At 39.2% G+C, this 12874-nt stretch overlaps 2 protein-coding genes across 4 annotated transcripts in view; both read left to right on the top strand.

The window, feature by feature from the left end:
- On the top strand, positions 1-8103 carry LOC106158073 (uncharacterized). 3 transcript variants are annotated; one of them, XR_015335513.1, is made up of 8 exons: positions 2-160; positions 2163-3233; positions 3489-3521; positions 3757-3882; positions 4055-4255; positions 4738-4905; positions 5367-6768; positions 7789-8103. XR_015335513.1 is itself a non-coding variant. In XM_087018046.1 (7 exons), the coding sequence occupies exons 2-7, from the start codon at positions 2238-2240 to the stop codon at positions 5375-5377; spliced, it is 1530 nt and encodes a 509-aa protein (XP_086874172.1). In that variant the 5' UTR covers positions 1-160; positions 2163-2237; the 3' UTR covers positions 5378-5539. The 3 variants fall into 3 exon arrangements, 2 of the variants coding, with proteins under 2 accessions (XP_086874172.1, XP_086874171.1); XM_087018046.1 differs by lacking the exon at positions 7789-8103 and having other exon boundaries at positions 1-160; positions 5372-5539; XM_087018045.1 differs by lacking the exon at positions 7789-8103 and having other exon boundaries at positions 5367-6901.
- Positions 8082-12874, top strand: part of LOC106165422 (lymphocyte antigen 75) — a 24687-nt gene continuing 19894 nt past the window's right edge. The window contains exons 1-12 of the mRNA XM_087018112.1: positions 8082-8153; positions 8734-8891; positions 9164-9306; positions 9560-9650; positions 9798-9927; positions 10142-10248; positions 10458-10573; positions 10795-10924; positions 11439-11521; positions 11828-11959; positions 12365-12466; positions 12638-12799. Coding sequence (XP_086874238.1) covers positions 8082-8153; positions 8734-8891; positions 9164-9306; positions 9560-9650; positions 9798-9927; positions 10142-10248; positions 10458-10573; positions 10795-10924; positions 11439-11521; positions 11828-11959; positions 12365-12466; positions 12638-12799 — 1426 coding nt within the window. The remainder of the gene's footprint in view (positions 8154-8733; positions 8892-9163; positions 9307-9559; positions 9651-9797; positions 9928-10141; positions 10249-10457; positions 10574-10794; positions 10925-11438; positions 11522-11827; positions 11960-12364; positions 12467-12637; positions 12800-12874) is intronic.

The raw sequence follows: 12874 nt of genomic DNA on the forward strand, positions 1-12874 counted from the left end.
TTACGCAGTGTTTGTCTATACCTGTATGTTTGTGGTATACCTTATAAATTGGGGTCTACCTGTTTATCATTTTACCCGGAAGCCAAGTGACGGGGATTTCCCTCTCTTGTTGCCTCGTGCTACACATGAAAACATCTGCTAAGCTCGAAGTCCAGAAAAGGTAGGTGACATTTGGAGAGACATAATTTTACACGTAGGTAGTTACCTTTTGTAGCTGGGGAAAGTATGCAAGATAGATTTTCTAAATAACATTATGTTTTTCAAATATAGCTTAATTCTCTCTGTCGAATGCATTTTTCTGCCAGTAAATGGCAACAGTGCATCTATATAGGTCACACTGGTAGATCCAATACATTTACTATCACCTGATAGAATATTAATTCAGATGTTCAGCCTATATTGTGCTGTTTTGGTTTGTGTGTATGCTATGCTGTTTATGTATATGGTGTTCACTATAACAGTCAAATACAAATCAATTGTATAATTTATTTTATTTAAATAGACCTCTAAAGCCTATAATAAATATGGCGGTTAGCGTATTGGAACTTAGAGTGGTAACAATGAAATTCACGCGAGCAAATTTTGCATCTAGAAAAAGTATCTCAAGTGAAAAATCTCTGTATGATCCTCCTAGAGGGTATAAATACCTTACAGTTTGGAGGTCAAGCATTTCCAAAGTTGATCACAGCCTATATATCGCACCGTATTGACAAAATTGCGCAATTATTGGCTGCTGAAACAACAGCAGTGAAAGCGAACAGCAATGTGTTACAATTAACATCTGCAAAATGAGACATTTTAAATTAGTTTTCTAATTTTAAAGATTGTAGGGTACATGTATGAAGACTAGCATCACATGACCCATGTGTTTTGAACCACTTTACGGTCACTGATCGATACCTTTGTGCAACAAATAAGACCCTTTTCACATGCATCGTGCATTGCACTTATTGGTTTTGGAATACTTATGTATACTGTATTAACAGCTGGCCCTTACATGTAATTTTTCAAGGGGAGTTTGACTGTTTCGATCAATCAAAATTTGGCCCAGATAACTGGTTGTGCCAGGCTTTTAAGTTGTCAATCCAATACATCAATACCGACACGTGTAACACCCAATCTGGGACCCACTTAAATTTGGAAAGGGCCTGAAGAGCAACGCATGCGTAAAGCATGCGACGCAGGTGTAAAAACAAAGTAGTGTACTTGTCGTTAACTACATATGTGCATTTCCCGGAGCGTTAATAACGTACATGAATCATTCTTCATTATAATATGATATAAAAGCCAGCCGACAAGCTAGGTGCTGAAGGCAGCATTATTGAGTGCAGTTTAATTATAGATTAGAAAAGGGACTGTGTACGGAATTCTAGCGCAAAATAATCCATTAAAGAATTTCCCTGATGTCAGGGAAATTCCTAGAATTTCCCTGATGGACCCGCTGATGGGCCCAGAAATTTTTTGTATTTTAAAGAGCGAACGGTGCCATTTGATACGGTTTAGAACTTCAGTTACAGCTGGTCAAAATTCTAATTTCAAGAGGGGACCTATGGTGTGATTTTTTTCAGAAATCGATGGGTGGGTGGGGGGGGGGGGGGGAGGGGCTCAGGACCCCCTGACCCCCTACTAAATCCGCCACTGCTTATCAGAAGGAAAGATAACGGCATCAGGTACTTTTATTTGAGGCAATTTATCGTTTTGAGGGGATGTATGAACTGGAAAACAAGTACCCCGGTAGCTCTAAAGAATTTGTACACACGTAGAAAAAGGAAATCAACGGGACATTTTCAAACGCGACAAGTATACCATTAAGCACAATATATACAAGTGCTATTTTACATGATATAGTGATTATTTTACTGAAAAAAAATCATGCGTGCCTTTGAACATGTTATCTAGAAATAACATTGGCAAGTATAAAACAAAGACAGCACGTATTGCTTCTGGATTACATTTATGAATCGAAAGCGAAACCAAGTATTCCCGGCACTCCTCAATATAGATGATGCAATTGGGATTCACGTAGGATTTTCTTTAAAGGTGGCGTGACGTAGATTATTTTCTCAGATCAATTGGGCTTATCATTGGCTGTTTCAAATACCGCCAGTAGCCCAGTATATATTAATAGGTTCTAGTGTATTTCATTTTTTGCTTCTTTGCAGTGAATAGCGACAGCTGCATATAGAATATAAAGTTCCAGAGCCTCATTAGTTCTCAGCAACAGGGTGTATACCAATATGGCTGTTGATTCCAATGCAGTTGTACAACATGCAAAAGTTCCAGACCTTCGGGAATTTGAGAAAGGTGATTGCAACCCAGAAACCATACCTACTGGACATAGGTCAAATGAAGTCCAGTCCTTCGAACGGACCCTGAAAGGGATAGTGACGAAAGCTTTGGCTGCCTCTGAGGATGCACCTGGAGTGAGGAAAAACGATGACCTTGTAGCTGAGAGTAACAAGCCGTCCATGTCTAATTCTTTAAGTTCTGAAAGTGCAATAGAGGTCAATGCGAACACTTCTCTAGGAAACAAAACCCCCGAGGTAACTGGAAAAGTGGAGCACCCCACCTCAAAAACTGCAAGCTCATTGGTTGAAGTAAGTGAACATTACAGAGAAGCTTCATCAATCACCGACAGCTCTAGTGATCAGAATGAAAATTCCGTTTTGATAACAGAAACGCAAAATGAACTTTCTTTTTGCAATGGCACCGTCCAGGGGCATGATGCTGACACGGGTGGATACGTGAAGGAGAGTGTTGAGGAAGGAGAGGTCTGCGGTAAGAAAGAGAACATTGGTGGCGGCGGAGGGGATCAAAGTAGCAGTTTTGGCAATTGCGTTCATGAAAATGATGTGACCCATTCAAATAACCAAACATTACCTTCAGGCCACAATGATAAAGAAAGAGCTGCAAGGAAACAAAATGGCCGGCATAATGATAATGGCGTAATGGAACATCAAACGGCACACCAAAAAGACATCATCGACAACACCGAAAGTACTACTGACAATGCTAAGAAAAATTGTGAAACGGATCGTCGTGAAATGTCTGATGATTTAAGCTTGACTGGGATGGAACATGGCCAGATGAAAGAATCCAATGCAATCGTAAACCATTGTCTAACTACGCAACAGGACAACAGTAGTAAAGAACATGTGGAAACAATAGGGAAACTACAAAGACTGACATATCGCCTTCAAAGTAAAGTTCTGTTTTTACAGTCAAAGATTGAGGTACGTGGAGAGAATAGATATCCTGATTCATCCAGTTTGATATCACATTAGAGGGAAAAAATAAATCTTAACCTGAAGTTCAGTGGTATCGATGGCAATGTCTGTTCGTTGCGTTATTGTTTTATGATAAATTAGATAAATATTTCCTGTGTTATTGAGAAAGGGCATTTTCTTCATTTTCTGAATTTTATTACTTTAATTTCCTATCTTAAGCTTAAAATGCATATTCATATCGTCGCTTTTTATGTCTTTCAGAGTGATAAAAAATTGAAGTTAGAAATTGGACAGGTCAGCACTGTTTAATACTTAAGTTGTATATTTAGTTAAATTATGTTATTACTCTGAAAATGAAATAGTTATTTTCCAGTTATTGTAATGCTTGTAATGTGTCGATAGTTGTGATTAAAATACTAGTTTGTTTAGAGACTGTGCCCCTTTTCCCTGCCTAAAGCCTTGGTGTCTCTCAGCCTTTTTTATGTACATATATGCACATTGAAGTAATCACAATCGATTATTCTTTCAGCTCAAACACGCAAACAAACAATGGGCCGAATACAACAAGACGAGAGAAGAATACGTACGCGATCTTTTAAAGCAAATACATGCTCTAGAAATTCAGTTGGCTCAAGAAAAAACTGAAAAGAAAGAGGTATAGCATGTATCCAAAACGGAAAGCTTTATCTACTTACGTAATTTAGTCACAAATAGCAAGTGAAATTCAGTGCAAGGCGTTTGAAATATTATTTTTTTCAGTTAAGTGGTGCAGTTTTCTGAAACCATTGCTCGTGTGTAGTTTTTGCTATTTTTGGTAAACCTTTCAGCTTGAAAAACTTTATAAAGACTGCAAAAATCTTCTCCAATACCAACAACACGAAACAGAACACTACAAAGAGCAGGTTTCCTTACTGCAAGTGCAAGTCCGTCAGTTCTCTGAAGATTTTCAAGAAGAGAAATTGGAAAAGGAAATCGCCAGAAGAGAAGTTCAGAGGCTGCTGGAGGAACAGTCCGTGCATAGATCACAGGTAGCTTTTGATAGTTTTCGGATTATTCTACGCCCAAATATGTCTAAAAGGCAAAGGGAATTACTGTCGCGAATAAAAAACATCTTTCATCATGCTCACTTTTTTCTGTTAGCGTGCAGTGCCTACTTCACCTTTTGCACTGCTCAAAACGTGTCAACAAATGTTTCCAGATCAATTTTTTCTATACATGTTGGAAATTGATTTGTATCCTGACCATTGTAAAATATCTGCAGGATCGAATATCGATAGTTTTTGTACAGTTAATGCGGTAAAGACGGTTTTACACGATATATTCAAGTGAAATGATGTAAATCAATCACAAAATTTCATTCATGGCGAAATAAAAATTCGCCAAGCACGCCTTAAAGACAATCTCATCATGCAGTCACCGCTTAAATATTTAGTATTGCCTTTAACGATGTATACACATCCGATATGGCGCAAACATACACAAATATTTATGCTACTTGTTATTGCTTTAGGCAAAACCACTAAATTGCGCTGCTGAAAATTCCCCCGCCTTAGGACATGGATCAGACCTCCTTAGTCTTGGTAGTCTGACCATGGATGGTAATAGAGATGATGACGGGATTGGAGATGACGGAAGCGACACCTATCGGAACCCAGTCGAGGAATCTGCACAACGTCAGGTGGGGTTTATGGATTCTGTGCTAATAAAAGGAAATCACGAGTCTACTTTTCATGTTATAGACTTTGTATTTAGGTACCCCTCTGATAGCAGGGGCTAATAATATAGGATATATAATAAAAGTATGACAGTAATTTTGTAACAGACTACTAGCGCACCCTGTTGTCAGAGAATGGTTTAAGATGTGTGAAAACTCTGTTCTGCTTATTATGACCATGCCTGTCTATGGTAATATAATAATAATAATAATAATAATAATAATAATAATAATAATAATAATAATAATAAGGAGAAATAAATGAATTAAAAAACAAAGCGAACGTCACACTGACTTGCAACGAGGTCTATGTACCAGGAAGAAATGACACTGATCTTAATTGATAAAATATGTGGCATATTACTCATTCGGTTCATGGTCATGGCTTGAAAGAAAAAATACAAATATATTCTTGCGTCTTTCAGAACAGAAATAGAACCGATAGAGGAACCCGAAACAATTGCGCTGATGAGGAAGAGGCGTGTGGAGTTAATAATCAGTCAAGTGACAGTCGTCCAGAAGACAATTTCAGCACGAGCCATGATGGTCGTCTGCGTTGCCCAAAGTGTTGGCGGGAGTATGACGAACGCCGATATCTAGAACTGTTAGAACATATCGACATATGTTGTGACTGAGTTATAGTGTTGTCGGTGCAGCAACTATTCGCAAAACGCGTACCGCGGAGACAACCAACCAAAATCATGAGCTTTTTAAAACTAGAAAAAGCACTCCGAGAGCGCAGACCTCCGCCAAGGCAGCAGAGACTCCACCAAATGCCGTTTCACCCCTAAATTTTTGATTATTGACTGATTATTGATTGGTTATTGATCCGGATCACCACCAAAAACTAATCACTGCTAAGTTAACCCATAGCTGACCTACCCTGAAAATTCCATCGAAATTCATCCATAACTTTTTGAGTTATGTTGATGACAAACAGACAGACAGACAGACAGAAAGACAGAAAGACAAACAGGGGTGAAAACATAACCTCCTTGGCGGAGGTAATTAGGCGTATATAAATCCAAGTTGATATATCTTCGATTAAGTCAGGTGTTCTAAAATCAATTTTTGTTTTTTCTACTTCCCCATCTTTGTAAAACGATATTTCTTTTTGTTCTTAAAATCAAGAATTGGGAATTAATGATCTATAAAAAATAAAAGTGTTCCTTTGTTGACCTTTCACATACCCTGAGTTCCAGAAAGAAATGGACGCTAACCTCGAGCGTAGTTAATATAATAATGTTTTGTTGGCGAAATACTGCAGACATACATTTTAACATAGACATTGTACGAAGTGTTTAAATCTTGATCCATACTAACCAGTGCCCAAGTAGTGGGGACAGTATCCCTAAACCGAGGGTGCCTTTATTGAGCCTATAAAATATAGCCGCATTCAAAACCAAAGTTTATCCGCGGACCTTATCTTACCGCGTAATTCCCGCAGGGAATATATGCAGTGAATCTGTTGGGGGGGATTGTGAGGCAAATTTTAAGTGGATGGGCTATATTTGATCCGCTGATCTTTTAGTCAATCATCTTGCTCTGAATGCGTCCTGTGGCAGATAGGCTTGAATAATGCAAATGATAAGCGTATATCACGCACAATATAAAATCGCCAGATTAACCAACGTTGTGGGTTTGGTATTTGATTGACCTTGATATACTATCTGTTGAACTCATCACACCTAGGACTATAAATAATCGATCTCTACACCGATACCAACAATTTAATTGTCTGAATAACTCAGTATTTCATGCTATTGAAAATGTATGGCGGTTTATTCCTGTCACGCCTCTCTACAGCTGTGTTTCTTTTGACGCCTGGTGAGTACAACCGTTAAAATGTTGCTAAAAGGAAGGAAACCGTATTTTGGCACGAACCGTTTCAATTAACGAGTTGTCATGGAGGCTTTAATTTTTTATTTTGCAAAAGCCGAATGTAATATTTCTGAGTAAATGTATTTTATCAGACCGTTTAGTTCTGTGCTTGGTTTTAGCCGAGTTAACGGTTATATGCATTGTCTTTCATTTCTATGGGGTTTGCACTAATGGCGTATTACACATTACGTCCTTTATGAATACAAACCTTCCTCACAAATTACATCTTAACTATAGCAATGATGGCAGAGGCAGCTTAGTACCGTGCCTTGCGTTGACAGATACGTTTGTTTGAAGTGTAAGAAAAAAAATCAAGAACAACTTTCCAATATTCGATGTTTTACCTTACAGACCATTCACATTTTATCTACAAGAAGCATATTTGCATTGGCTGAGAAATATTGAATGAGTTTTTTAAACAAAAAAAATTGCCATTATCAGTGAACTTGTGCCTAGTCAAGTGGTAGTTAAAACATTCAGTATAAAATATGATCGCCACCGATTTGAGGCTATGTTAGCAGCGTGACAATAATAAGTAGATAAATACTAAGTAAACCCCCATTTATTAATACCTTATAAAGTTAGAGTCCAGTAATCTGTGGCACTAAAGGCATGACATCGCACTGAGAGAGAGAGAGAGAGAGAGAGAGAGAGAGAGAGAGAGAGAGATAAAAAAGTGATGATTTAATAAAGACGACAATGGCATGATGGTAAGGCGCATATATCTATGTGGCACTGATGAATATTCCCCAAAGCGCAAAATGCTGATAAGTGAAATAAGATTATTGGCCCTGGGATGGGGGTGGGGGGGTGGGGGGGGGGGTGAGACTGGAAATTTGTCACGGATATTCACAGAAATATATCTCTCAAGCCTACCATAAGGAACAAACGCTTGATTCAAACTTTCTTTATATCTATTAAAGAGCTACTACAGCAGGGGTAACTAAAATATTGTGGTTATTCCAGTCCTTGGTCAGTTATGTCCAGAAGGATGGCTGGACAGTCCAGTCAGTGAGTACTGCTTCCAGTTCAGTCCCTATAACACCCAGAAGCCATGGAGGGAGGCTAGGGAGTGGTGCCAGGCGACACTGGGAGATCTGGCCTGGTATGACAGCCAGGAGGAACGGGTAGGTACAGGGAATGGTGCCAGGCGAGACTGGGAGATCTGGCCTGGTATGACAGCCAGGAGGAACGGGTAGGTACAGGGAATGGTGCCAGGCGAGACTGGGAGATCTGGCCTGGTATGACAGCCAGGAGGAATGGGTAGGTACAGGGAATGGTGCCAGGCGAGACTGGGAGATCTGGCCTGGTATGACAGCCAAGAGGAATTGGTAGGTACAGGGAGTGGTGCCAGGCGACACTGGGAGATCTGGCCTGGTATGACAGCCAGGAGGAACGGGTAGGTACAGGGAATGGTGCCAGGCGAGACTGGGAGATCTGGCCTGGTATGACAGCCAGGAGGAACGGGTAGGTACAGGGAGTGGTGCCAGGCGACACTGGGAGACCTGGCCTGGTATGACAGCCAGGAGGAACGGTTAGGTATTCAGTCAGATGTTTTGAACATCAATGAAGGTGTATTTTTTTGGAAATTTAGTATCAGGTTAAATGTAATGAATATTGAATAACAGATTTTTGATGCTGAGTGAAATAAGCAACCTCTTAATAGTGACTGTAATAACCAAGAGACATTACATTTTAAGGTTTTACTCAAAGCTCCACTGCTACCTGATTAACTGCAGCCTTCTTATTGATTCTAAAAATGTCAAACCACTTTTATGTATGAGGATGCAGTATTTAGTATTCATTCCAACAGAAGCACTACATTATATATTGCTAGTTCTTTTCACTGTTAAAAGAAATTTAATATAACTAGTTGGCTGAAGAAAGCTCATAAAAATGCATTGATTTCAGCGTTTCCTGGTGTCTACGGCTGAGCGTATCACCCAGGTTGACCCCTATAGTCGCACGTGGTGGGTGGGACTGACCAGTGACGTCACTGGACTGGCTGACGTCACCGCTGGGGGTGGGTGGAAATGGGTCTCAGGGAAGAAGGCCGAGTCTGATCTTATGTAAGTTTTAACTTAAAAGTAGCAAATACTTGAATGAGTAAATGCATAAGTGATATAAAAATTCAGAATTGGGTAAATGTTATTGAAATGCATTTTCCCACATGGTAATATGTTTGCATAATTAACGAATTTGCTTTAATTTAAAGAGCACCTTGCTTGAAACGCATTTTTTCATTGGTTAAACAATGTACATATTAAACAGTTTGGCAGGTGGATGAATTTTGCATCAACTTTCTAATCGAACCAAGGTCACGTTTATATATGTTTTTCAGTGACTGGGGGAATCTTGAGCCGGCTGATAGCGGTGTTCAAAACTGCGCGAATTTATGGACCAAAAGGGCGTCGCCAAATATGGGAAAGATAAGTGCAGGCAGTTGCTCTGTCTCTCACCCCTACATATGTAAAAGACCAAAAGGTAAACATTATTCTATGTCAATATATGCCTTTTCAAAATGTCCTTATAAAGGAAAGCGTAGTTTTCATTTTATATCAGAATTTGTTCTATTCCAAAAATGGCTCCTAATAGGGTTGACCTGCACAAAGGTCTTGTCAGTACAAGTTTTTTCTCCGCATTACGGTGGTGATAAATTCAGATGTTTCGTCACATGTCACAATCTTGGGTGTCATTTCTTATCAGAGATGTTAACATTCCTTCGCCTTTCTTCCAGCTGTAGTCGATAACTGTCCAGCAAGCTGGCAACAGGTCGACGATTCTTGTTTCAAATTCTTTGACTCTGAAAAAGATTGGAAATCTGCAAGGTACGTTGAACGTTAGGTACATGCATGCGCAGAAATTCAGTGAATTAAAAAAGAGTAAACTTGTATTGTGATCGTTGTGTTTTAATATTGATATTATATTGCATGATTTATTCAGGAATTTTATGGGGATATATTGATACGTTTCAGTGGTTACTGTGGTTACTATGGAGCAGACCTGGCAACGGTCGATAGCGAGGCTCAGCAGCAGTATATGTACGACGTGTCGAAATATCATGACAAGTCTATCTGGCTGGGGTATTCGTCATCTAATAACGGGGTCAGTCCTCCCCCCCCGTTCTCTCCCCCCTCTCTCTCTCTCTCTCTCTGCAGACCCTTCCTTTTACAAAATAATCCTATTTATCATTTATCGATCGATTTTCGATTGTTGCAAAATTCTTGTCTTTTCAAAACTTATATTTGAGGTTATTTCTTAATGCAAAAGAGTAAAATGACGCTTAAAACTAAAAAAGACACTTCCTTTATATTATCAGAATGGCACTGTCTGGAAGAAGAATAACATGACCGTATTATCTCCCAGCAAAGACCAGATGTCCAGGACAGAGTTTTGGGCAGGCGCAGAGCGCCCAGATCCTCCCACGTAAGAATGCAACAACTTAAATTCTGATGTTGGGAATCTGAAATTCCAAACGCCTGTCCTCAACCCTTCTATTTTAAAATATCGGGCCATGCTCTCTTTGCTGTGATCATTGAGGCAATATTATTGAGTTGACCTCACTTGAAAAATACTAGGGGGCGTAGAAAAAAGGTGAACCATTTCTAACATTTTGATATTATATTGTGTTACAGGATGTCAGGAAACGACATTTGTGTGGAGACGGTCCCTACTGCCGAGGAGTCAAGAAAATCTTGGGTTGCCAACGAATGTACAAAACGACGATCGTTTATGTGCAGTAAAAAGGAAGGTGAGTTAATTTAAACAATTGAAATACACTGCAGAGTCAGGAAAGAATCTCAATATAGATGCCAGTTTCTCAGAAATTTCACCACTAGCATGCCTAATAAGATGTGATCAATACACTATATACAAAACACCGATGTTGATCAGCTCATTATCTGCTTGTGATAACAATACTTAAAGGTTGCTTAATATCAGTGATCAAATTTCGATAATTATCTTCGGCAGGTACTTGTGCCACTGGTTGGCAGTCTCATAACGGCACGTGTTACCAGTTCAACGTTAACGTCAAACTGTCCTGGTATGACGCCAAGGACTACTGCAAGAGCCAAGGAGGAGACATGGTCACAGTGGAAAGGTAACAGCAACCGAAACCATTACAGTTATATTAACCCAGTGTTTTTAATTCTATAGCATTACCGTGATTGTAGGATAGGCGGTATATTGTTTCTTTGCCTAATCATAGCAAAAATACAGGGGCGGATCCAAGATTATTCGAAGGGGGGAGGGGGGGTCTGTGGATGCGAAGCCGACCCTTCCCCCCTTTAGCGTGGGGTTCGGGGCCGCTTAAGGGCTCCGAAAAAATGGTATTTTAGAGGGCGAACGGTGCCATTAAGTACGGTTTAGAACTATGGCTCAGCTAGTCAAAATTATAATTTCAAGTGGGGACCATTGGTGTGATTCTTACTATTATCTGAAATAGATATATTTATTCTTTGCGATTTTGGATTGGACCTGAAGGTTTTTCTCCAGTTTTGGACCCCTGGGATTTTTTTTAACCATGTGACAGATCGACTTACCAAATTTGTGAAATCATTAGCTTTTTATAGTTATATGTATTAAATGACAGTTTCTTTCATCACATTTTGCAGAAGATCTACTCAGGATTTCATTATGTCAGAGACGAACATGATTGGTATTTCTGATGGTTTAAACATATGGTTAGGGGGCTCTGGTAAGCCTTTCAAGATGATATTGTGTCTTTTCTTTGCATGAAATGATGTGACATCACAGAATGATTGTCAGGAGAAAAATGCCTCTGAAAATTGGCACTTCATTAGTTATTTTTTATAAGTTTATTAAGAAATATATAAAATTAATATCAAGCGCATTCCTTAATATATATATCACATATACAAGAAGAGGATTCAATTCATTAACTCAACGTTTGCCTTTTGATGTAATTCCCTTAAACAAGTCACTATGGGTATGGCATATCACAATTAAGCAACTACAAAACACTTTTGCTGTTCTTCTTCAGATATTGGTTTCAACCCCAAGGTACCGCGTTGGGGTAACGAAGCCGCCATAGGTGCCACAGGTACATTCTCCAACTGGGTTCCCGGTCAACCTGTCACCAGCAGTAAGCCTCTATGTGTGCAAATGCTGGCAGGTATATGTTTATATATCTCATCGTGTTTTATAGATTTATGATATAAGCATGATTGCATTTACGACCGAAAAAAAAACATGCTGTGAAAAATCAATATTTAAAAAACGAAAGAAACGTGAATGACTTTATCATTATCCAATGTAGTGATCTTTTTCAGAATGTTTTAGCTTTAACATCCGTTTTGCCTGATTAAAGCACCTTTTTAGGATAGTTAAAAGTTACAAGCCGTAGTAGCCATTGGTCCAGATAGGTATCTGTCACTCACATTGAGAAACAAAGCAGTAAGTTCACCCACCTATCACTCACATGTTGGTCGTCTCTGGAACCATACAATGAGGTGGTAATATAGATTCAGACACAAGAGGTGTGGTCAAGAGATTTCCCATTTCCCAATTTTAATTTCAGCTGATGGCAAGTGGGTGGCCAGTGATACCTGTCTCCAGGAGCTGCCGTTTATCTGCCAGATATCTGACAAGAACGTCGTTTATCCACCGACTGTCCTTCCAGGTGTGTATATCGTTAATCTTTAAAACTTTGTAGTTTTATAGTCGCTGTCATTAAGATATTTTATTACTTTATTATTATTATTTTGCACAGAAAGTCGACTGGTAAAGAATAAAAACATTCAGAATTTATCATTTAAGTACTGATGTCACTGTCGCACTTTTCTCGTATTAGCGAAAGGTAGCTGTGACCCAGGCTGGGTAGCATATGGCTTCTCCTGCTACTATTTTGACAACGGCGCCTCTGTCACATGGCTGCAGGCCAACCAGAGATGTCAGGATTTGGGAGCACATATGGTGGAAGTGAAAAGCGCTAGAGAAATGTCCTTCATCGACAGTATGGTTTTAGTCTATTTAAGTTTAACTGATGATGGATATAATGACGCTGTTTTGGTGATCAGATATTAGTCTT

The sequence above is a fragment of the Lingula anatina genome, chromosome 7 (genome assembly GCF_051362555.1).
Source record: "Lingula anatina isolate TDL-2025a chromosome 7, LinAna3.0, whole genome shotgun sequence".
Lineage (NCBI taxonomy): Eukaryota > Metazoa > Brachiopoda > Lingulata > Lingulida > Lingulidae > Lingula > Lingula anatina.

Excerpts from the sequence above, each read along its gene's own strand:
- LOC106158073 (XM_087018045.1), top strand. The coding sequence starts at position 2,238 with ATGGCTGTTGATTCCAATGCAGTTGTACAACATGCAAAAGTTCCAGAC. Across the intron at positions 3,883-4,054 it reads AAAAAACTGAAAAGAAAGAG|CTTGAAAAACTTTATAAAGA; the intron begins GTATAGCATGTA and ends TAAACCTTTCAG. Across the intron at positions 4,256-4,737 it reads AGTCCGTGCATAGATCACAG|GCAAAACCACTAAATTGCGC; the intron begins GTAGCTTTTGAT and ends TTATTGCTTTAG.